This window comes from Ambystoma mexicanum, chromosome 1q (assembly GCF_040938575.1).
Source record: "Ambystoma mexicanum isolate Mex_15411 chromosome 1q, UKY_AmexF1_1, whole genome shotgun sequence".
Lineage (NCBI taxonomy): Eukaryota > Metazoa > Chordata > Amphibia > Caudata > Ambystomatidae > Ambystoma > Ambystoma mexicanum.
The window spans coordinates 32,415,207-32,440,841 of NC_090922.1; the positions used below are offsets into that span (position 1 = coordinate 32,415,207).

Below are 25,635 nucleotides of genomic sequence, written 5' to 3' on the forward strand. Positions count from 1 at the left end.
AGTCTATAACCACAAATATGACTTCTCTGTGTCCGTGTCTCATTCCTGGCTCCTCACAGAACTCTGGCCAGAATGGCACTGTGAAAGGGACAGTGGTTCCAGCAGACACGTGCAATGTATAGTCAATGGAGACAGGGACAAGCCTCTCCCTCACCCAGCCTCTGGGGTAGGCCGCCCGCCCCAGGTTGGGAGAAGGCCTTGTTCCTAACCCTGACCCCGTCACATTACACCAACTATTAATTTCTCCAATTTAGAATACAAAACAAAATTAGAATATGATATATGATATGATATATGATATGGCATTCATAACGCGCCTATATACAAGTGTTTCATGGTGCGAAAAGCATGCAGAAGCAGCACAAGAATTTGACAAAAAATTTAAACGAATTAAAGTTCTCATGGTAGAAGAAATCAACATGGTCTCAAAAATTGTGGTAGCTTTCATTTTCTTAAGATGACAAATACTAAAATTAGAGGTAAACATTTAGATGAAAAGATGTCAGTTTAAGGGTCTACTTCAACTAACACCAATAAATGATCAGTCTGTATTTGAAATCATCACATAAAATGATAGCACCAAAACAATTGTGGGTATTGCCAATGTTAATTTTTTAATACTTTGATAAATCAATTCAAAATATGCATCAATGCAAAGATGAAGGCTACTGCAACATATTTCACAGAAAACTGAAAATTTTACTAAATAGCAGACAAAACACAAACCTGTATACAGAATGTGCTGAAGCATCGTATTCAATACAATGGAGGTTGCTAATGCTGACCCTAAAAAGAAGCACACCCTATCCCTGTCAGGGGGTGCTGTCCCTAGGTTCAAGGTGCTGTGCCACTTATCTAGTTAGAAGAAACTAGCCCTACACTAAATAAATGAGGATTTGACTGTTAAAAACACTGACTAGCCTGCAATCAGAAAACAGAAATTAGATTTCTTGAACTTTTGCGAATGCTTAAGTCTGCAAGTGTGTGCAGTAAAGTTCAGCATGTTAAAAGCACTGGCAGGAGAATCTACCAGGCAAGCAGAAGTCTGCAATTGTGTATAAGGTCTCACCCGCTAGTTCCTGGGGATCTGTCATCCAGGTGGCCAGGACACAGCCATCGCTTTTGGATCCAGTTCCGGGGGTGGACCAGTGCGGGAGGATCACTTGGATGAGGGGTCTTTGGGGAGTGGGAGTGGAAGTGCGACACCGGATGGCGAGATGTGGGATCCCTTTCCCTGTGACACCTTTGCTCCATCCTACCCAGTAGGAAACTTAAGAATTCAACCCTCCTACCCTTTTTCCAACACAAACACTTTCCCACAGACAGCTCACTGTGAAAGAAAATGGACTGACACCCGAGCAGTATAGCTGAAGTGTCGCACAACAAGAGTCAGGCAATTACTGATCATTACACACACCGGACTTCCATCACACTTCACCACATGGATAAAAGGCGGAGCACGAAAGCATAATCTAAGCAAGGCAAAGCACACGACGAGGCAGCAGTTCCAAGATGGCAGTTTAATACAAGGCAGAAGCCGGCAAGACCGAAAAGGATTGCAAGGAGGGAAGAGCCTTTGACCTTTTCACCGAAAGCCTAGATCTTTCCTGAGCCTTCGAGAATAACAAATGTAAGACCTGGAATCAAAGCTGAAGAATCCTGTATTGTGTGTTGGAGGTACCTGGGGCTCTCCCACCTCGACAGTCCAGGCGGGGAGAATCGATTGCCACTGTGGTACTGTCCTTGGCTCCTACAACAAAGCAGACAACAAAGCAGCACCAGTGAATCCAGTCCAGCCGGTGAGTTGGGGAGACTGATACCAAACCGGTCTGTGTGGAAACAAAGGTTGCAAGTGGCAACAGTGTGTAAAGAATATTGAAGAGAACAGTGCATGAATTGTATGTTGCGAGTGACACAAATATAATTAAAAACAGCAGATGAGTGATGGAACTTGGAAGATAAGATATGATACCACAGACGGAGTGGTCCAGCACCACGTGGGTGCTCAATGGAATGGCTCTGTTAGGTATCCAATGAAAAGGTGACCAAGGTTAAAACAAGAGGAATTGTGAAATCAAAGGGGTCCTGCAAAGGGTCAAGCCACACACTGTGCACATTCATAAGTCTTCGATATTTGATGTAAAAGTGACATTGGTCCGAGTCCGACTGAGGGAGACTAACTGTATGAAAAAGGTATCTGAGCCCGGGTAAAGGAGATCAGGGGTGAACTGTGAGTCACCCAGGAAAGAGAATATATTACGAGCATTTTTCCAAACAGCTCTGAGCCCAGATGAGGGGGCTCCTGGGTGAATAGTGAGTCACCCGAAGTGAATGCTTGTGCAAATAGAAGGAGGAGATGAACTTATTGTTTCTTAACTGTACCCACGTGGTAAAGCTCCAAGAGACCGTGCTACACTCGAGTGAACCGCCTTGTCTCATGCTGAAAATGTGGGGAAGGGAGGCCAATGGTCTTAAAAACGTGGCATATCATGTTGAGCACTTTCTTTTCATAACATTGTTCCCACACTATTTGTATTTAGAGGTAACAATTGGCAATAGTGTTTTTTTGTATAGGCCCTTTTATTTTGAAAAGACACCACTAGGACTGTGTTGTTATTAACTTATGGTCGTAGCTTGCTCCCATCAGTAAATTTAGGCTTAGATAGGCGTTTATCAAACTCTTTGTTGAAGTTCAATAAATACCTTTGAACTGTGGTCACTTGTGTCCATTTTACTGGTGATGCCATGCCTTCTTTACAGTGAACAAGTCAATTGGAGTCTGATGGCCAAAGAAGATCTCCCAGTCCAGAAAAACGATCTAATCAAGAAAATTGAGCTGTGGGACTGGGGCATAAACTTTGTATATTTTGCCACATTAAAGAGTTATGCCTTTGTGCCAGGGACTCTATATCTATTTTTTTTTTTAAAAAACAGCCATATTTAACTCTATGCCCTTCAAAACATTTTCACCGCTTTCTCTTATTGCTATGATTAGATCAGCTCCCGGTCTTGGCGATAACGGTCCACAAGACGGGGATTCCAAAGCATGAGAGGAATTGTTGCATATGTCAATCGGGCACAGTAAGTTAAACCTCTAGACATATTCTAACGGAATGTCGTAACTTGGGACATGTGTATATGAGATATTTGGTCAATTCTGTACATCAAGTAAGATACAAAAAAGACTAAAACATTCTGGAGGCGGTGCCGGAATACAACGAATAAGTCCTTACAGCTGGCCTTATACAGAATATGGCTAGAAGTTAGAGATAGATGTCAGTCAATACGTTAACTAAAGTCAGTTGACCGTGAGCTAAGAAGCTAAGGGGTTGTGGTCAAATCCTTATTAGCTTGTTGGTTGGAGGTGGTCATGATGCCACATTGGAACTGCATTATGGTGTGTTTCTCTTAACTTTCTTCTTTCAGTTTTTTAATTGTTTAAATTGTCCCTATTGTTTTATCATAACTGCAAACGTGTATTTGTATTTATTTATTAAGTGTATGGATTTGTGTTTATGCATTATTAAGTGTGTTACGTTTTATACTAAAACACGTTAAGGAGAGAAAAAAAAATGTATATATTTGAAGCAGGTTAAAATCCCTGGCAGGAGAGTATACCAGGCAAACCCTTCGTAACGGGGCTCGATTCGAGCTACAGGGACGGCAGCTCACACCGCAGGCACTGCTGGGATCCCACTACAATCTATTTTGAGCTCTTTCATTCTATCTGATAAGCAAGGCTTCTTTTCAACAAATGATAACGCCGATCACTATTCCTGGTCCCGACAGTATAGAGACTGAGTCCACCCAAATTGGAAAGGCACAGGATGCCCGTCAGATCCTCACCCTATTGAGTAATGCATCACCCTGTAATTACATATCCATTAAGTTCTTGGTCCTCAAGAAGATGACACAGTAATTGGAGTCACCGAAACCGGTTGACCCTTCCGTCTTGATATCCTTTGACTGAGATAGGATACAATTCTTTAAACTTGCACTCCCTGTCTGGGTTGTGCACTGTGAGATGCAGGCATCAGATTCTGCTCCTTTTACATTTTTTTACTTAATTCTCTACCTTGTACACACCTAGTGCGCTCCTTGTTTTGGAGCACACTTCATTAAGGGTGAATAAAGAAATGTATAGGACAGAAACTCCCCTTTGGAATGTTCTGACTTTGGCAAGAAATCTAATTACTGTTTTCGGATTGCGGGCTAGTCAGTGTTTTTAAAAATCAAATCCACATTGTTTTAGTGGAGGGATAGTTTCTTCTTCCCTTTTCTTTTAGATAGGCGGGACAGCTCCCCCTGACAGGGATAGGCGGTGCTTCCTTTCAGGGTCAGCATTAGCAACCTATATTGTATTTACATATAAGATTGAAGTATACTTACTGTTTTCTTCTCCATACATCTCATGTGTGTTATCACTTTATCCAGTTTATAATGGTGGAGAAGCAAATTGTTTTACAAATAGATTGTCCCTGTCTGTTGTTTTTGGGCATCATCCTATTAAATACAATCTTATTCTAGCAGACGTTGGTTGAACAATTAATTAGTGAAATTATACAAAGAATGAACAACCACCCATCATTTCATGTAAAACAGTTGCCCCAAATCCAGAAACGTGCCTCAACTAGCAAAATTAATAAAAAGGCAACACAAGTATTAAAAGAACTGTCCATTCACAACAGCCTCCCACACAGTGTCCAAAACAGTCACTGAAATTTGAACAAGCATTGGCAATGCCAACAGTTTGGGCTTTTGTGTAGGCATAGAAATGACACTTGCTAGGCAAATCTGTAGTGGTATTAACTGGCGATTGATGGAAGCAGGTGTGAAACAGTGCATTTAATAGCAGTGCCTAGCAAATGCCCAATACTTAAACACAATCCAAAACTGTTGGCTTTGCCAATGTTGGTTCTTACCAAGACTTCAGAGAGGACATGCATAGTACTATAAATCGAGTGGCTGAAGGTAGACCTTGTAAAGACATTTTATTATACCAGTAGCGCGTTTACGACTCCAATTAGCCCCCTGGGAGGCGCCTTCCACCAATGAGAATGCTCAGAATGCAGGCTGTATTCACTAAGGAAAGCCTGCGTTCCGAGCAGTCTCATTGGTGTCAGTGCTCCCCTTCTCTGCTCCCCCTTAGCACCTGTGTAGCTCTCTACACAGGTGCTAATGGTGTTTTCATTTTTTTTATTAAAGAAATAAAATTTACCTTTATCTCCCCGTCCTGCGCTGCACTGTGCGGTCAGCCAGGCAGTCCCTCTTCAATCAACAGTGAAAGCGGACTTCCCGGGTGACAGCACCGGGCAGCGACAGAAATGTAAGTTTTCTTTCTAAAAAATCAAAATAAAACATTAGCACCCGTGTCTACACGGGTGGCAATGGCGATATGCCCTTTGGTGGGGGGCCCACACTGTAGGTAACGGCCGACCAACCTCGTTAAGGGACCCTTGCTGGGCTCAGGCCTTTAAGTTGGGCACCAGACAGTTAACTACAGGATGGGCCCACCATCGAGGGGCATATTGCCACATTAAGTCATTAACTCTCAGAAGACTGCTTTTACAAATCACTGGTAGGGATGGGCATGAGGTTAAAGCAATCTCGTGTTTTGGGCAGGGATGGGCATGAAGTGGGTGGGAATGGGCATAGGGATTACCATGGCCAGTCACCAGGTGAGCAAATAACCAAATAATACATAGAAGCTTTGTGTCGCTCATCAAATCCCATCTCTCCTAATCTGTACTCTAACGCAAAAGTTAGGACTTCTAGTGTCACGAAGGCGGGACTTAGGTTCTGGGCTCACTTGTTTTTCCTTGTCTTTCTTTTTGAAGGAAGGATCCTTTTCTTTCTTTCTTGAGGTTCGGGACTTAAAGAGAAATGGGTGAGTCTCCGCTGATGCCACCCTGCCAGCCTAAAGTGCTGAGCGGGCTCGCCTCCGGGGCCACTGCCCTGACGGTGCTGGTCTTGATAGAAGGCTCAGAGTAAAAGTTCCAGGAAGGACGGAGTAGTCCAGGAAGGAACAATCCGGGAGCCGCTAAGAAAATCAGGCGGCAAGGCAGATCCGGCGAAAAACCAAAGGGGGGACAATAGCAGGGAAGGACAAGGAAAGAAGGACACGGCAGAGCTGGGAGGAGGATAGCGGGAGAAGTGAAAACAAGGGTAAGTTCACGGGAGATGCGCTGAGAACGGCTGAAGGCAACCGAATGTTGAGACGAGCCGGCTCGTGTTAGAGCAGTGCTCATCAGCTGATGTGGTGAAGGCAAAAACTAGACAGCTGCAACAGCAAGCTGAGCAGCGGCGGCCATGTTGGGGTAAAACATGGATGCTGCAAGGCGATTCCTACGTTTCCAAGCAGTCCAGAAGGGGCGAATCCTGGAATTCATGACAGTATGCCCCCTTTGAAGCCCAGTTCCCCCGAGTTTGTCTGGATTTATGCGATGAAATTGAGAAACCAAACGGGGTGCATGAATATTGGATACCGGCTCCCATGTCCGTTCACTAGGTGGATATCCTTTCCATTCCACAAGGTTCTGTAGACGCCCCGTCTATACCTGGAATCGCATATCCTGGCGACTTTGAATTCCAGCTGGTCGTCTGCAAGGGTAGGCAGTGGTCGGGTCGTCTGTCTGGTTAGATGTCGATAAGGTTTAAAAAAGGGAAGAATGAAAAACAGGATGGATTTTATTCCACGTCTTTGGCAGATGAATCCTGAATGCCACCGGGTTGATGAACTTTGTAATCGTAAAGGGCCCATAGAACCGGGGTGCTAATTTGTTGGGTCTGAGATGTCTGGGCAGATAACGTGAAGATAACCAGACCCTGTCTCCTAAAATGTAGACAGGGGCGGGTTGACGTCTGTCATCTGCATATCTCTTATTGACGGTCCTGGCTTCCAATAAATGTTTTTTGACGTTCTAATGTAGGGTGCTTAAGTCCGTTATCCAACCGTCCACTGATGGAACAGAAGTGGAATGAGGGAGGCAAGTGGGTAGCACCGATGGATGGAAACCATAGTTGCACAAAAAAGGACTGATCCTATTTGTGGAATGATCGGAATTGTTCTAAGCAAATTCTGCTACAGGAAGCAGCACTGACCAATCATTCTGTACCTGGGAGGAAAAGCAGAGTAAGTATTGTTCAATGGTTTGGTTCACCCTTTCCGTGATACCATTAGTCTGGGGATGATACCCAGAGGACAGTGCTCTTACAATGCCTAACAGGCGACACAGCTGAGACCAAAACCAGGAGGTGTACTGTGTACCTCTGTCAGAAATGATTTTGGAAGGCAAACCATGTAACCTGAAGATCTCCGTCATAAAGGTGTTTGCCATTTCCTTGGCATTAGGTAATTTAGGTAGCAGGGTAAAATGAGCCATGTGAGAGTACATATCGATGGTAACCATAAATGCAGGTATATCCTCTTGAAGGAGGCAATTCCACGAGAAAATCGGTGGCTATCATCTCCCAGGGACGTGTAGGTAGTTCTGGCTGCACTAGGAGACCGGCATGTTTCCTGTTATCGTATTTATTTTGAGTGCATATGGCACAAGCCTGGATATATTCAGATATCTCCCGTTGCATTTTTGGCCACCAAAATTGTCTTCGTATGGTTTGCATGGTAGTCTTAATGCCCCGATGGCCAGAAAAACAGGTGTCATGGCAGAGGCGAATTACCTTATTCCTGAGTTCCTGTGAAGGGATTGCCAGGGCAGTGTCCTTGAAGAGATACCCATCTCGATGTTGTAAGGACCAATGGTTGGAGTTTTTGTAGTCTTCCCATAATTTGGACTTTGGAGTGGCAATTCTAATCTGGTCCAGTAAAGTATCAGCTTGTGCTATAAACACCCTTTCGGGAAACATCTTGGGCAGTGATGGAGTCTCCTCTGACACATAATCTGGATGTCTGGATAAGGCATCAGCTATGATATTAGACTGACCAGGAATATGGCTAATCTGAAACTGGAACTGAGCAAAGAAATAAGCCCATCGTGCCCGACGACTGTTCCTACATTCCATCGTCTGGAGTACTTGTTGGTTTCTATGATCCGTCCGGACTTGTACTGGGAATCTGGCCCCAGGAGGAGACGACGCCATTCCGTAAAGGCTTGTCGGATAGCCAATAGTTCCTTTTCAAGAACTGAATAGTGAACTTCACTAGGATTCAGTGTTCTTGAGAGATAAGCGATTGGATGTTCATGATGGTCCTCTTGCTCCTAATTCAGAACGGCTCCAATGGCATATTCGGATGCATCTGTTTCTACTAGGAAGGGTTTAGTAACATCAGGTTTGCACAGGATGGGTTCTTGTGTGACTTGTTTTAGTGTCTGAAAGGCGACCTCTTGAGCTTCTTCCCATTTGTAAGCAATGTCCTTCTTTAGAAGGGAGATGATGGGTCGCACCACAGAGGAGAATGCAGGTATGAATTTGCGATAAAAATTGGCCAGTCCCAGGAAGGACTGTATCTGTTTAACATTGGTGGGTGTGGGCCAGGAAGTAATGGCCTTGATCTTGGATGGTCCACAGCAATGCCATGGGGACTTATAATGAATCCCAGATAGCGTACTGAAGAAGCATGGAAGATGCATTTCTTTGGCTTCGCAAATAGATGGTTTTCCCAGAGGTGGTTTAAGACCTGTGATACATGCACCTTATGTGAGGCTAAGTTTTTCGAAAAGTTCAGAATATCATCTAAATAGACGATCACAAACAAGGAAAGCATGTCTGAGAATACTCTGCCCATAAAACGCTGAACTGAAAAACAGCAGATGCATTTGCTAGTCCAAATAGCATAACCAAGTATTCGAAATGGCCAAAGGGCGTCTGGAATGCGGTTTTCCATTCGTCACCCTTCCTTATGCAAATTAAGTGGTATGCTCCTCTCAAATAAAGTTTGGTGAAAATAACTGCTCCCCTCAAAGCTTCAAGGATGTCGGGAATGAGAGGCAAAGTATAGCGATCCTTCAGGGTGCACTGATTAAGACCTCTGTAGTCCAAACATGGGTGAAGTTGTTGAGTATCTTTCTTGGGTACAAAAAGCAAGGAAACCCCCGCCGGAGACTTGGAAGGTCAAATAGTTCCATTGGCTAAATTCGTATCCAGGTATTCACGGAGGGCCTTCTTTTCAGGTTCCGACAGGATAAACATCCGACGAAAGGGTATAATTACGTCTTTATCCATGGTCTTTATCCATGTCAATGGCACAATCCTCAGGCCTGTGTGGAGGCAAGGATTGGACTATATCTGAGGAGAATATGTCAGAGAACTGGTTGTACTCTTCAGGTACCTGGTGGAGATTTGCAATGGTCACTTGGTTGGAGTTCTCAAATATTTTATTGGTAGCTTTTACTGCTGGAGTGTTCCTGGAGAGACAATCTGACAGACAGTATTCTGAGCCTAAGAACAAGGATCCACCTGCCCAGTTAATGTAGGGATTGTGTCGTAACCAGGGCATTCCTAACACCACTGGATAGTGAGCTGTCTTTATTTTGTCAAAATTGAGCTGTTCCTGGTGGTATGTTTATTGTTAGCATGACCTGCGTCGTTTGTTGGGTAATGGGCCCAGATGACAATGGTCGTCCATCAATGCCTTGGACTGCTTGAACCAGCTCTTTGTCCTCTCTTGGAATGTGATGCTGCTGAGCCCAGTTGTCATCAAGAAAAATGCCCATGGCACCACAGTCCACTAGAGCCACACTCTCCAGTGTTGGAGAACAAGGTAACCTGGAGAATGACTAACGACGACCTTTGAGCAGGTTCCAATGAGGCCAAAAAAGTGGAGCGTGTATCATACTCCCGAAACTGGGCTCCATTCAGGATCGGGAGCTGGCGTTTCCCGTACGCCGTGGTGGAGCAATGGGACAGTTTCTGAATGGATGTTTGTCTGATGCGCAGTACATGCACAAACCGCTGTCTATTCGGCGTGTCCTTTCTTGAGGAGTTAGGGGTCCTTGCAAATTCCCGATTTGCATGGGTTCTGTATCTGAAGTAGAAGGCTGAGGTGGTTCTCTTGAGCATGGGTATATTGGTGTAGGTTTCAATTGAGGGCTTCAGGAAGGAGGCAGGGTGGGCTTCCCTAGCCAGTTCATCCTTGATTTTCTCGTTCAATCCTTTCCATAACAGAGTAAAGCAGGCTTACTGGGACCAACCAGCCTCCTTTGCCAACTGTTTGAATCTTGTCACGCAAGTCAACATACCCTGGTTCCCTTGTTGAAACTCTAACAATCTCTCCTGAGCTGAAAAGACTTGATCAGGACGGTCAAACATTGTCTTGAAGGCTGCCAGGAATTTGTCATAGTTATCCAGGAGGGGATCACTGGCGGATACCAGACGGGTAGCCCAGGACATGGCGTTTCCAACAAGATGGGAAATAATGAAACCCACCTTAGACCGTGGAGTAGAAAAATAGTAAGGCTTAAAGGTAAAATGAACCATGCAAGAATCCAGAAAGGCTTGCAGGGTTTTAGGCCCCGCCCATCATATTTCTACACGATGCTGCCTACTGTCGCACTTTCCTGAAAGGCTGAATCCCTGGACATAACCAGCTGTCTCAAAGCTGCGTTTTCTGCCTTTACGTTTTGCACTTCTGTGGATAGCTCCTGCATACCATGGAGTAAATCTTTCATAGAAGGATCCATATTGGATGTAATCTGCTGGCGTCTCAAACTGTCACAAAGGGTTCCAGGCTCACCTGTTTTTCCTTGGCTTTCTTTTTGAAGGAAGGATCCTTTTCTTTCTTGAGGTTCAGGACTCAAAGAGATATGGGAGAGTCTCCCCCGACGCCACCCTGCCGGCCTAAAGTGCTGAGGAGGGTGGCCTCCGGGGCCACTGCCCTGACGGTGCAGGTCTTGATAGCAGGCTCAGAGTAAATGTTCCAGAAGGATGGAGTAGTCCAGGAAGGAACAATCCGGGAGCCGCTGAGAGAATGTGGCGGCAAGGCAGATCCGGCGAAACATCAAAGAGTGGACAACAGCAGGGAAGGACAAGGAAGAAAGGAAAGAGGGAAGGAAGGAAGGACATGGCAGAGCTGGGAGGAGGACAGCGGGAGAAGCGAAACCAGGGGTAAGTTCACAGAAGATGCGCTGAGAACAGCTGAAGGCAACCGAACGTTGAGACGCGCCAGCTCACGTTAGAGCGGCGCTTATCAGCTGATGTGGTGAAGGCAAAAACTAGACCGCTGCAATAGCGATCTCAGCAGCAGCAGCCATGTTGGGGGAAAACATGGATGCCGCGGGGCGATTCTTTTGTTTCCAAGCAGTCCAGAAGGTGCACATCCGGGAATTCATGACATCTAGGTAAGCGCCAGCTAATAGCACATGCTGCTTGGAACGAGGGATTGTACCATATAATACAGCCTGCGTTTTGAGCATCCTGATTGGCCAGCGCCCCCTCCCAGGGTGCTCATTTTAAATCGCAATTAGTCATTAATCACTGCCATCACGCTTAGAATGCAGTCAATTTTGAGCTGTGAAATCACTTATAGCTGCACACAAGGAACAAGTTACTTACCTGTAACTGTTGTTCTCCAGCATGGGTCTGGCATGGATTCACATGCTCATGAATATTCCCCGTCGTCAGGCTGGGAATCCTCGGTAAAGAAAAAACCAGTATCAGTTTCGTTTCTGATCTGTCTTTCGTAGTAATAACCAATCACTGGTCTCTGCGTCATACTGACCACAGCCAATGACTGCCCTCTACCTAAGCACCGCCTCTGGCAGCCATCTTCAGATTTGGAAGCACGTGAAGTGGCAGTATGACCAAGTGAAGAGCCGCAGAGGGGTAGGCGGGAGGGTTCGCATGTGAATCCATGCCAGACCCATGCTGGAGAACAACAGTTACAGGTAAGTAACTTGTTCCTTCTCCAGCATGGGGTCTGGCATGGATTCACATGCTCATGAATAAAGAATACATAGCAGTACACACATGCACAACCACGGGAGGTGGCAAAGGCTCAACATTAAGCATCACATCAACTCAACATTAAGCATCTTACCTCCTCACCAGGCCCACCTCAGGCGAACAGGTTGCGCAGCACTGCTTGGCCGACCCTGGACTCCTCCCTGGAATCCCGGTCGACGCAGTAGAATTTCGTGAAGGTGTGCGTCGACCTCCACGTAGCAGCCCTGCATATGTCCAGCAGGGGCACACCAGATAGGAACGCCGTGGTAGCTGCGATCGCTCTGGTGGAATGGGCTCTCGGACGGCCAGGCAGCGGTCGGTTTGCCAACCGGTGACAGCACATGATACAGCCGGAGAGCCATCTGGAGATGGAAGCCTTCGAGAGAGCCTTCCCCTGATTGACAGGTCCAAAGTTCACAAAGAGTTGTGACGTCTTCCGAAAACCCTTCGTGCGGTCCACGTAGAACTTCAGCGCTCTAGCTACATCCAGCGAGTGCAAAGTCCTCTCAGCCGGCGACGAAGGCGACAGGAAGAACACAGGTAACACCAAGGGTTCGTTGAGATGGAAGTCCGACGGTACCTTGGGCATGAAGGAGGGGTGCGTCCTGAGCACTACCCTCGTGTCGTGGAAAGTCAAGTACGGGGCCTTGCAGGAAAGGGCCTGGATCTCTCCCACTCGTCGTGCGGAGGTGATGGCCACAAGAAAAGCTGTTTTCCACGATAGAAACTTCAACGGGGCCGAGTGCCTTCACCGGCGGGAACGATCTGAACAGTCCCTTCATGAACTCTTTCACCAGACGATGAGACCACAAGGACGTCCGGCCCGTGGTTCTGGTGTATCGGGAGATCGCAGCAAGATGAATCTTGATGGACGCATGTGCCAGACCAGCTTTGGCCAGCGTCAGCAGGTACGGCAGTACTTGGGGAGCCGTAATCCGTAGAGGGTTAATCTTCTGTGCGTGGCACCAGACAGAGAACCTCTTCCATTTGTGTCCATAGCATTTAAGAGTCGAGGACGCCCTGGCCTTTGCAAGAACCTCTCTGCAATCGGCCGGTATGTCGTATCCTCCAAACTCTAGTGCTGCAGGAGCCAGGCCTGCAAGTTCAGCGACTTCGGGTCGTGGTGGAGGATGGCGCCTCCTTCCCTGGAGAGTAGATCCGCGTCCGCCGGCAGCTTGATCGGCGGGGACGCTGACAAGTCCAGAAGGTCCGGGAACCATATCTGCCTCGGCCACGCAGGTGCGACGAGGATCATCCTGCACCGTGACCTCTTGAGCTGGTTGACGAGCCGGATTAGCAGAGGCAAGGGAGGGAACGCGTAGAGGAACAGGCCCTCCCAGGGGAACGAGAAAGCATCGCCCATGCTCCTCGTCTGGGGAAACCTGCTGGCGAACCTCCGGCACTTGGCGTTCGTCGCCGTCGCGAACAGGTCGATCTGGGGTGTGCCCCACCGTCGGAAGAGGCGATCCACCAGATCCTGCCGTAGTTCCCACTCGTGGCACGAGCGCAGCTCCCTGCTGAGTGAGTCGGCGATGGTGTTTTTTATCCCTGCCAGATGAAACGGCACCAGAAAAATCCCTTGGGCGACGGCCCAATGCCACAGGTCCTGCGCCTCCTTGGACAGCGCTGGGGACCTGGTTCCGCCCTGTTTCCTGATGTAAAACATGGTGGTGGTGTTGTCGGTGAAGATCCTCACCACCTTGCCCTTGAGGGACGGAAGGAAGGACCTGAGGGCCCAAAACACTGCACGGAGCTCCAGGACGTTGATATGTAGAGACTTCTCCGTCGGGAGCCAGAGTCCCCTTGCGTGCAGATTTTCGGTGTGCGCTCCCCACCCTTCCAGGGAGGCATCCGTGGTCACAGTCTCCTGGTGGGCTGGGGTCTGGAAGTCCATGCCCGCCGTCAGATGCGCGCGGGTGCCCCACCACCGTATCGCTCGTCGGAAACTCTCGTCGAGCTTGATCCTTTCCTCGAAGCTGCCCGTCGTCTGGATCCAGCGCGCATCCAGGAATTCTTGCAACGGGCGCATCCGGAGCCTGCACATGGGAATGAGGTAGATGCAGGAAGACATCATCCCGAGGAGGGACTTGATGGACCTCACTTTGGCCGCGTCGGCCACCAACATCCGTTGCACCTTGCCCAAGATGGTCCTGGTCCTCTCCTCCGACGGGGAGGCCAGAAGGGACACTGTGTCGAGCCTCGCTCCCAGAAACAGTGCGACTTGCGCGGGCACCAGGTGGGATTTGGCGTAGTTCACGGAGAATCCCAGGTCCGTGAGGAGTTGGACGGTCCTTGCCGTGTGGACCACGGCGAGCTCCCTCGTCTTGGCGCGGATGAGCCAGTCGTCCAGGTAGGGGTAGACGTGGATCCCCTCGCGGCGCAGCTGCGCCGCCACCGGTGCAAGGCACTTGGTGAATACCCTGGGTGCCGACCGTAGTCCGAAGGGAAGGGCTTTGAACTGGTAATGACGCCCTTGGACCACGAATCTGAGGAATTTGCGGTGCCCCTTTAGGATGGGAATGTGGAAGTAGGCATCCTCCAAATCCAATGACGATAGGAAGTCTCCTTCCTCCAGCTGACCCAGGACGTGCTGGAGGGTGACCATCCGGAACTTCTGCGCCTTGATGAACTTGTTCAGACGTCGCAGGTCCAGGATGGGGCGCCATCCTCCCGTCTTCTTCTTCACGAGGAAGTATCTCGAGTAGACTCCGGAGCCCCGAAGCCTCTTTGGGACGAGTTCGATGGCGCCCCTTCTGAGCATCGCCTTTACCTCCAGGAGAAGTTGAGGGACGTGAAGTTCTTTCCTGGCCACGGGGGGGACGCGCGGGCACCTTCTTTGAAACTCGAGCGCGTGGCCCCGGGCCAGGGCGTCCAGCACCCAACGGTCGGTGGAGATGGACTCCCACACGCTGACGAAGCCCGCCAGCCGGCCTCCCACCGGGGTGCTTCGGTGGGGGCCCGACCCCAAGGCCGGTTCAATCCTGCTTGGACGCGGCCTTGCCGCCTTGACCTCCTTGGCGACGACGGCGGGGTCCGCTAGACTTGCCTCGTCCTCTGTAGGCCTCTTGCGACGACGAGCGGGCCGCTTGACGGTCGGAAGCGAAACCGCCGCCGGAACCTTTGGAGGCGCCCTTGCCTCCGCCGCTCCGAAAGGGCGTCCGTCGTTGCAGGACTCCAAGGGCCCGGGCCGTCTCAGTATCCGCCTTGATGGCCTGAAGGGAATCGTCCACTGTCTTCCCAAACAGGTTGTTCCCGTCGAAGGGCATGTCCAGGACTCTGGTCTGGACGTCCTGCCGGACGTCCGTAGCTTTGAGCCATCCACGACGTCGAAGGCAAACACCGTTGCCCAGCTGGCGGAATCCAGTGTCGGCGATGTCCGTCGCCACGGTGATGGCGTGAGGCCACCTCACCTTCCTGCAGGATCTCAAGGGCCTCCGCCCTCTTGTCGTCCGGCAGAAAATCCAGCAGAGGAGCCATCTTGTACCAGAGCTCCCTGTCGTAGCGGGCCACGATAGCCAAGGCGTTGGCCGCTTTAATCGTCGTCGCTGCCGACGAGATGACTCTACGCCCCATAGTATCCAATTTCTTTCCCTCGCCGTCCGGCGGGGAAGTCGATGTGGAGGCCGCACCCCCCCCCGCCTTCTTCCTGGCTGCCGCGGAGACGACGGAGTCCGGGGTAGGCTGCGCCCGGAGGCATAGGGGGGCCGTGTCCGGGACCCGGTACTTTTTCTCATACCGGTCTCTTCTAGCTGGCGTCGTGGAAGGGTTCTTGAGGAGGGAAAGGCCCTCATCCCAAATGTCGTCCAACAGAGGCACTGCGAGGACCGTCTTCCTCTTGGCCTCGCGCCGCTGATAAAGGAAGCCTTCCTTTTTCTTCTCCTCAGGGCAGAGTTGGAAAAGCTCGGAAGCCCTGGAGATCATGGAGTGGAAAGATCCGATCTCGTCGGGCGGAGAGGCCCTGGTGGGAGGCGACGACGGAAAATCCTCGTTGTATGCCTCGTCGTCCGTACCCGTCGCTGCCGTGTCAGTCCCCGTATCATCCCCTCGGGTGGACGGGGAGGAGGGCTGGAAGGGGCGCGACGGTTGAAAAGGAGGTGGTGGATGGATCCTTCTTTTCTTGGTAGGGGGAACACCAGAAGGTCCCGGTTCTGGATCCCCCGACGGGAGAGGTTCCTCCGTCGGTAACGGTAGCCTCGTCCTTATCTCGGAGCATAAGGACTGTATGGCCAACAAAATGGCCGCCGAGTTGTCTTGCGGCGCTGGCAGAGGGGAATCCGACGGGCGAGCAGGGGCCCCGTCGGTATCCTCGACGATGTCGTCGTCACCTGCGTCGGGGTCCATTCCGACGGGCTGGCCTTCTTCCACGCCTAGGCCGTGGCTTAAGACCTCGATCAGTTCCTCTTCTGAGGTTGAGGCCGACTCTACGACGACGCCCTGCCCCCCCTTCTTCTTCCCCACGGAGGGTTTCACGGGGGTCCTATCGATGGGCACAAAGGAAGACTCCCTCCGAGGAGGCAGGGAGATTCTGGGCCCTGAGGTCGCCACCACTGGTGCAGCCACCACAGGCTGAGCCAGGGCCGCCGCGACCGTTTCGATAGAGGGCTTGGTCGGATGGATCAAGGCCTTCACCACCTTAGGTGCGCTCACCGCCTTATCCTTGAGGGAGGGGGCACTGCCACGCTCCTCCTCTGCCTTAGAGCTCGACCGGGGCCTCTCCAGGAGCTTCGCCGGGTGCTCGGCCTTCCTCTTACCCGACCCAGAGCGTTGGCTCGTGGTTGATGGTGCCGGGGAGGGTGCGCCCTGCCTGGCGCCCGCAGAGCCCGACCGTTCGGCGCTCCCGGTGCCAGCGGACTCGCGGTGCTTGGCCTTATGTTGGGCCCCCGTCGCCGGGGCGCCCTCAAAGGTCTTAGAAGACCGCTCGGATTTCTTCTTCTTCTCGCCAGACGGGCTCTTACCCTCCAGCCAGTTGGCGAGACGTTGATGGCGGTCCTTCATGGTCCGTTCCGACATGTTGCCGCAAAACGCACAGTCCTTCTCCACGTGCGTCTTGTCCTCATGAAGGCAGTAAAGGCAGAAAGAATGTTCGTCCTCCTTGAAGACGTTCTGCAGCTGGCATCCAGGGCAGACCCTGAACAGCTTTCCGGGCGTCGAGCTTCCCTTCTCCTGGGCCATCTCCGAGACAGGGCCTGAGAAGCTTCTGGAGTCCTCCGAAGTGTAGCTCGACGAAATCTTCACCCTTGAGGGGCACAGATGAATCCGACACGGGTCCCCGTTGATCGGATGTAGGATCGGTGGAGCTTGAGGCTCTTTTGACCGAAAGAATCGAAGTTTTTGTAAAAAGCGCGAAAAAATAGCACTAACGCTCGAGAGCAATAGCACGAGGATCCCAACACATGAACGTGCGGTAAAAATCTGAAGATGGCTGCCAGAGGCGGTGCTTAGGTAGAGGGCAGTCATTGGCTGTGGTCAGTATGACGCAGAGACCAGTGATTGGTTATTACTACGAAAGACAGATCAGAAACGAAACTGATACTGGTTTTTTCTTTACCGAGGATTCCCAGCCTGACGACGGGGAATATTCATGAGCATGTGAATCCATGCCAGACCCCATGCTGGAGAACATTGTTATACATACTATCAAAGCAGGGAGGCAAAATTAAATTTTGCATTGAACAGACTTGTCAAGATAGGACTTAATGAAAAAAGCAGCAATGAACAAACTACAAAGGACAGCACCATTACCTGCAACACCATCTATATCGAGCTGTTAGTCCCCTGAACTCCCGGAATCTGATCTGAAGTGTGCTACAAAGGAGATGGTGCTGTCTAGAAAGGACGCATAGTGATGACAGAGATCATAGCAAGGGAAAGACAACCCCTATAAGTCCTACTTCGCTGATGGGGGCCCCCAAAGTCCATCACTAGGTCTTGCTGCAGTGGCCGTCTTAGGCACCTCATTCAGGGCCATCCACTGACCCACAAAGGCAAGAGGTCAGGTATGAACCCCCTTCTAATCCCAGTTAGCAACAAAGCCACAGACAGGCCATATGTGTGGGGCTCGTGGAGACAAGGCACATTAGCGTGTAGCGCAAACAGTGAGAACAGAATGGCATATGCACCGTACGGCCGCCTCGGTCTCCACCTCTCTTGTCAGTAAAGGGTTCCAGATGCAAATTGTGAAATGCATGTCACAATAACATCTCAATAGGAGCCACTCAGCCCAATGATTATTGTACGTCTGTTTGTATGCATCTATGAATGTGTGTATGTGATTGAAGCTGCATCCCAAAGGGAATAAGGAATGGGATCCTCTGTGTATGGGGTTGAGGTAAAATGAGCAACCACTGAAACCTGGAGAAGGGGAAGGTGTGAGTACACTGGACTATGAGACAATCAAATATTAAACAGAAGCTAAGAGACCGTAGAGAGGTCTCAGAGAATCGGGGGGAATCAAAAGGCCATGGAGTGAGAGAGTGGTTGCCCTAAACTATAACCTATAATAGAGCAAATTAATTGCCGATAAGGATACTACTACTGAATCGAAAGTACAGGTGTACATAGATACTGATCTAAATTCCTCCTATATGTGTACATACATTCTTATCTAAATTTCATATATACATATCAGATTGTTCAAAGGAATAACCATTCTATGAGGATAGAACGTTACCCTCTGTTTACAGCTCTTACATTTAGAAACTTAGATTCAGTATTAGTATCTTTATCAGCAATTATAATATATTTTACTTTAACTTCAAGGATCATTTTTCTATATTATAGGTTATAATGTGTGCAATTATTGTCTCTAGTAAATGTTCTTCAAAAAGCAAGCCTGGTTTTTGGAAATGTCCTTTAACAATGGTACCTTAGGGTACATACCAGAAGAAATGTCCTTGTCAACGGTAGCCGATTTCTGTTCCAATGGTGATTGTTCTTTACCAAGGTCATCAACGCTAACCCCTTTTCTTAGTCTTAATTCAGTCATGATTGAAAGGTAAATCTGTACTTTGTTCTGTAAAGTGGCACCTGTTGTGGGAAGCAAAGCAGTGTCACAGACTGAGCATTTGTTTCATATTGTATCGACATAAATTACAGTTATTTGTGATGTGTGTCACTTGAAAATCTGTTATCATTCTCTTCTTCCCTTAAACTCGGTTAAAATCCTACATGTTAACAAGCAATTATTTAGAGAACATTTGAATAGCTTGAACAAATCGCCCTTATAATAACATGCTTCTTATGACATCAATTATGTTGTGGATCCTAATCTTTCAAATAACTTGCTCAGGAATCTGGTAAGATTTACAGTCAAAGAAGTTTGTTGCCCCACCATTACATGTGACCATAGTTGCTCTGAGACACTGTTTCTGGATTATTAAGAAATATGACAAAATAATGTAATCTCAAATCTAATGTTCTATCAAATTCTACAACCAATTGTTTCAAGGTCTCCAGCTGTCGATTATTGCATAGCCTGCAGGTTCATGCCATGATATTGGTCCCAAGACCCATTATCTCACAAAGTGGATGCAAGATTAAATTTGAATCTCATAAAGAGCTCTACTTTTTGGAAAGGGACATTAAATTAAATTACAGGGTAGACATCCCTGTTTTTTCAGCATTCATATTCTTTGAAAAGAGTGCAGGTTGGTAACCCGTCACTGGTCTTTCCCCAGTGCAAGTAAAAAAATGTTTTTAAAAAGGTGATCGGGTTCTTCAGTAGATCCTTAGCTGTTACTTTCAGTTCTACAGGAAGCACCACCATTTTACACCCATAATCATTATGGTATTGGTCAGGTTTTCCCTCAATTAGAATTTTTAGATCATTAAAGAATGAGTTCTTGGGTGGTTATATAAGCTTTGCAAATAGCCTTACCTTGCTTCCTTAATCCCTCCCCTTCAAGGATGTCAGCCCTAGCTCATGCTGTAAAACTGAAAAAGGAAGTGAAGATGGGAGTCCTAATGCTGATTTTTTTTTTCAACTTGATTTTTATTTGCATTTCTTATTCTCACAACAAACAAACCAAAATAAAAAAAAAAAGAGAAAGAAAACCACTTTCAACTAATGAAGAATTCACCCACCCCCACACACCCTCACCCACTCCTCTCCGACCCAGGAGAAACTGTTCCACTTGTTTTCAACTCCAACTTGCTCGCGGTACGCTCCGCTTACAGTTCTGCCTCATCCTGAGGTTCTACAATTCCCAGCAGCATCATTGACTTTGGGCACCATGCTCTCCGTGCTCCCTCCTTTAGATAGTTTATCAATTCCGCCCAATCCGACCTAAACTTCATATGTTCTCCTTGTATTGAGTAAGTGAGCCATTCCATAGCTAGCACTGCCCACATTTTGGTCACCCCTTCATGTTCATGTGGCACTTTGGACTTCCAACGACGCATCAACACCAGGCCCGCCGACAACATCATTATAACATAAACCTTGCGACGGGACTTGGAGGGAATGTCTCCCAAAACTCCGCCCAAGCCCATCATGTTCAGTCCTCGATTCTTGGCACCCACATTCCCCAGAGTGTGAACCACAGCCTGCCGTATTTGATCCCAGAACGTATACAATTTTGGACATTCCCACCATATGTGGGCCCATGTGCCAATTCCCCCACAATCTCTCCAGCAACTCCGGGATGATAGCGGATAGATTTTATTTAACCTGACTGGGGTTAGATGCCATTGAACCATCAACTTTAGCCAGATCTCCCGAATCTGGAGGGACCTCGTTAATTTCGGTATTTGAGTCCACAAATGTTGCCATTCTGAATACCTGATAACTGCCCCTGTATCCAACTGCCACTTCTACATGTATTTCCTGGGCGGGGGGATCTTCCCCCTCCTTTATATGCTTATAAATGGACGCCACCAACCCCCCTGTCCCCCGAGTGCGTATCCAAGTACTTCTCGAAGGGTGTTAGCGGTCTTGAGCCTGCTTGACGCATCTCTGAGTGAGACAGCCAATTCCGCAGTTGTATATAGCCATACCTATGTCGCTCATCTAGATGGAAATCCAGCTTGCACTTGTCAAAATCCTTAACTTTACTCCCCTGATACATATCCCGTAGCATCCGACATCCCCCCTGGTACCATGCATCAAATCCAGTGTTATGACATCCCGGGGTATATTGTGGGTTTTCGAATATAGGGGTGTATGGGGAGGGGAATGTGGTGAAATGGGATCCCTTCACTGCCAAGTCCCACGCTACTCCCACAGTCGATGTAAGATCGCTTGCATACATTAGAGGGGTTCTATCTGACCTCGGCTTCCAGAGCATTCCCTCCAGCTGCCCCGCCACCACCGCTCTATCCGTTGATCTCCAAGGTTTCTTACGATCATCCTTCTGCCAGTCTCTAATCATTCTAATTTGGGCAGCTAGATAGTACGCCCTAAAGTCCGGCACGCCCATTCCCCCCTGGTGACTAGGGGTCCTCATAAGGGATGCTGCCAGCCTCGGTTTCTTCCAGTTCCATATAAACCTGCTTGTAATCTTGTGCAGAGCCCTGAAGAAGCTATGTGGGACTATGGTGGGAAGGGCCTTAAAGTGATACAGAAGTTGGGGTAGAACCACCATCTTTAGTATATTAATGCGTCGAAGACAGGAAATGTTTAGGGGACCCCAGTCAACCAGTTTTGATTGGATTTACTGTATCAGGGGAACACAATTTGCCCTAAATAGCTCTCCCAGTGTCCTGGTAAGGTACACTCCAAGGTATTTAATGTGCTTAGCAGCCCATCCGAAGGTGTAGGTGTTCTTGATGTATCTCTCAGAGGATGGTGCTAACCCCAGACTGAGAATTACTGATTTACTTGGATTCATCAATCATCAGCCCTGCTACCTGTCCAAATTGATCTTCGTAGAGCGCTGAGAGAGACACCTTTGGGTCTACCAACGTGAGGAGCAAATCATCTGCAAAGGCAGCTACTTTATGCTCTTGTCCCACAAACGGTATACCCTTTATATTTACTGCCTCCCTAATTGCTGTTAAAAAAGGCTCCAAGTGGAGAGCATACAGCAGTGGGGAGAGTGGGCAGCCTTGTTTGGTACCTCGCTCTACCGGAACCGGACCTGATATACTCCAATTAATTGCCAGCCTAAGGGTCAGTTTTTGATAATTGGCCATTACCCAAACTATAAATTTAGGGCCAAACCCCATCCTATGCATCGTGGCGAAGAGGAAACTCCACTCCACCCGATCAAATGCCTTTACAGCATCTATTGCCAGGAGGAAAGCCGGAACCCCCCCCTCCTGTGAGCTTTTTCCGTCAGGTGAACTATCCTCCTCATGTTATCGGCTGTCTGGTGACCCCTTATAAAACCCGCTTGATCTTCCTGGACAATTGTGGGCATAATAGAGTCCAATCTTGATGCCAACACCTTAGTATATAGCTTAGCGTCGACATTTATTAAAGCGATCGGACGATACGCCCCACACTGCACCGGATCCTTTTCTTTTTATGTAAAAGAACCACCTTTGCCTCCTTCATTGATTTTGGCAGTACCTCAGTCTCTCCTATATGATTAAACAGCCTAGTGAGATGGGGGGCGGGGGGGTGGAACATCAGGAATTCCTTATGCAGTTATAAAATTCAGCTACAAACCCATCCGGCCCCCGAGCTTTATTAGTTGCTAGGGTAGACACCACCTTTCTGACCTCGTCTGCTGTTATCTCCCCTTCCAACCTTCCCCTGTCTTCTTCTGTTCTAGCTAGGAGATTGACCCTTGTTAAATACCTCTCATGTGCGCTAGAATCCGGTTTGCATGAGGTATAGAGGTTTGTGTAGAATTAGCGGAACTCCCTCTCTATCTCAGTGTTAGAGGTGAGCGCCTGGGCCCCTTCTCCCCTGATTTTCAAGATCGTTCTATCCCTTTCTTCTCTGCGGAGCATCCTGGCTAGGAGGCGATCTGTTCTGTTTGCTTTAACATAATATTTTTGCTGCAGGCGAAGCAGGTTCCTTTCTGCTTGTCTGGATTGGATGAGGTTCAGCTGGGCTCTAATTTTGCAAACCTCTCTTTCAGTAGCCCTCGTTTGCTTCCCAGCCATCTGTACCATTGCTTCCTTAAGTCTATTGCCCAACCGCTCCTCGTCCAGTCGCATCTCCCTTTCCAGTCTTGCTTTAATCGCTATGATTTTCCCCCTAATCGTGACTATATGGGCATCCCACCATATCTGTGGCGAGGTGTCCCCACATCTATTATGTGCGACCAAGTCTTCAAGCTCTTGTTCAACCTCCTTTGCCAGAATAGGGTCTTTAAAGAGAGTGGTAGTATACCTCCATTTCCACAAGCCCGGGGGCCCCTTTGGGCTAGTGATCACCAATAGTACTGGGGCATGGTCTGAGAGCGAAATTCGACCCAATGAGATGTCTAGCACCTTCCCTAAGAGAGAGCTAGATACCCAGGCATAATCAATATGTGAATGTGTGTTATGTGCATGGGAGTAGAACGTGAAACCGGGCGTGTGTCCCTGAATTTCTCTCCAAGCATCCACCAGCGCCAATTCCCTCATTTTCGCTTTTAAGACCTCCGAGGGGCCACAGTGCGATCTTCAGAGCACCCCACCCCTATCTCTGTGGGGTTCCCATGCCATGTTAAAATCCCCTGTTAAAATGATACGGCCAGCAGTGAAATTGCTCAATTTGGTGAGAACTTTTATCATAAATGGGTCCTGACCGGTGTTGGGCACATAAATTGTTGCAACTGTGTAGACCTCCCCTCTGCCCCCCAAAATCACTGCCAGATACCTCCCTTGTGAGTCTCTCTGTGAGTCTTTAACCGTCAGATCCACTCCATCTCGCACAACAATGACCACCCCCCTTCTTTTAACGGACTGAGTGGCCTGAGGCAGCTTAGAGTATCCCCAGATTCTAATTCTATGCGAGTCTTGGTTTCTAATAGGAGTCTCCTGCAGTGTAACCACGTGAGGCTTTTCCTTGCGAACATCGCGCTCCACTTTTTTCCTTTTGAGCGCAGAGTTTAACCCATTCACATTTAATGAGAGTAAAATCCGGCCTGGATCTCAGGTGACTGTTGTCGATGGGAACTCATTGTAAGGGTTGATAGGTCTCTTGAAGTTTCCATTCTCCTGGATCAGTGAGCTAACCCCCCTCCCCACAACCTCCTCCCCTCCATTTCCCCCCTGGGGGAGCTCAACTGGCAATCTGACCCCCTCGTATCATACCCACGAGAGCTGAGCCCTAACATTTTCCCCAGTTTTGAACAACGCAGGATTTGCCCATCCCATTCCAAGGTTTTCTCCCTGCCCCTGCACCATTATAAATCTAGTGCTAGCCCGTGACGGTGCTCCTTTCCATTTCGCAAGTGCCCTCCCCGGACTTGCTGACCTGCTTCTCTAGCCTCTGTCCTCCTGCGAAAAGGCGGGTCCAGTGGGGGGGGTCACAAGCTGGCCATTTTGAGCCCCCTGAGCGATCTGCCTCTGCCCATTGTGACTAGCTGATGGACGATCGAGTTTCGCTGGACGCATAGAGCTCACTGTGGACCATTCCCACGATTTGGGTGCTTTACGGCTGGCTATTGTCCCAGCGGTGTCTGACAATTGCTGCTCTTCTATACCCAGCAGATCTAAACCCTGCTCGCATGTCGTTCTCTTTTGTTGCCTGCCTTGCCAGGTAAAGGACAGACCGAACGGGTGGGACCAACTATATTTTATTTGTTGCGCCCTCAGGTGTTTCAGGACCAGAAACATTTGCCTTCTTTTAGCTAACGTCACCTGTGGTAAGTCTTGAAATAGGGAAATCTCAGAGCCATTATAGGTGATTTTGCCAGCCTTCCTGGCCTTTTGCATAATCTTCTCCTTCTCAGCAAAACTGTGGAAAGCTACTAATACATCTCTTGGCCTAGCACCGGGTTCATGCCGAGGAGGCCCCACCCTGTGAACTCTGTCAAATTGGAGATCCAAACCGGACTCATCTTTGAGAAGGCCCGTGAATATGGCTGTTAGCGTTTGCGCAAGATCCTGGGTCAGGACGGTCTCCGGGAGAGCCCTAACCCGGATGCTGATGCGCCTGGAACGATTCACAACTCCTCTGCCTGCAGTTCCAGATTTTGGGTTGCCACCGCTAGGGTCTCCAAGAAGTTTTTGGTCTTCCGTGTGTCTTCTGTTATCTCTTGTATCGCTCGTTCGTTAATGTCCACGCTCTCCTCCACTTTGTTAATATCTCTCTTGATTTCCCTGAGACCCTCCGCTAAGTCCTCCCTCAGGGTGTCCATCTGTCTTTGACCGGCTGCCGTAATTTTATCAACCATTTCCGCCAGGAATTGCTTGAGCATTCCATGCGTAACGAATGCATCCTGTGGGGTCTGTATGGTGCTCTGCGTCGAATCTCCTGCGCCTTCATCTCCTGGGGGACCCCCCCTCCTCCTCCATCTCTCAAGACCACTTTCTTTGAGTTCTTTGCTGCCATTGGGGGGTCCTTGACCCTATTCCTGGACATTATGAAAAACAGTGGAGAAGAGGGTTGTGCGGGCGGGGTGGGGGCTGGCCCACTCTGACCAAAACCTCCTTGCTATGATGTGGGATCTTCCTGGCTCGGACCCTGTAGCTAGTGCCTCCTTTCTTCAAGTGTGGTAGGGCCCCAGGAGACCTGAGCCTTTCCAAAGGCCTGGTCCAGTCCAAATATTAATGTGTTGGTAGATGTCCCTCTGAAGTCCTCCAATGTGGCACCGATCTGGTCGGGGGGGAGCCCCGGAGGGGACCCCTTCTCCC

General features: G+C 48.9%; 1 protein-coding gene across 1 annotated transcript in view; it reads right to left on the reverse strand.

The window, feature by feature from the left end:
- DPY19L3 (dpy-19 like C-mannosyltransferase 3) overlaps positions 1-25,635 on the reverse strand; it is a 2,003,695-nt gene that overhangs the window by 1,863,524 nt on the left and 114,536 nt on the right. The window contains exon 2 of the mRNA XM_069635451.1: positions 18,781-18,927. Within this exon, the coding sequence (XP_069491552.1) occupies positions 18,781-18,886 (106 nt within the window). The 5' untranslated portion in view covers positions 18,887-18,927. The remainder of the gene's footprint in view (positions 1-18,780; positions 18,928-25,635) is intronic.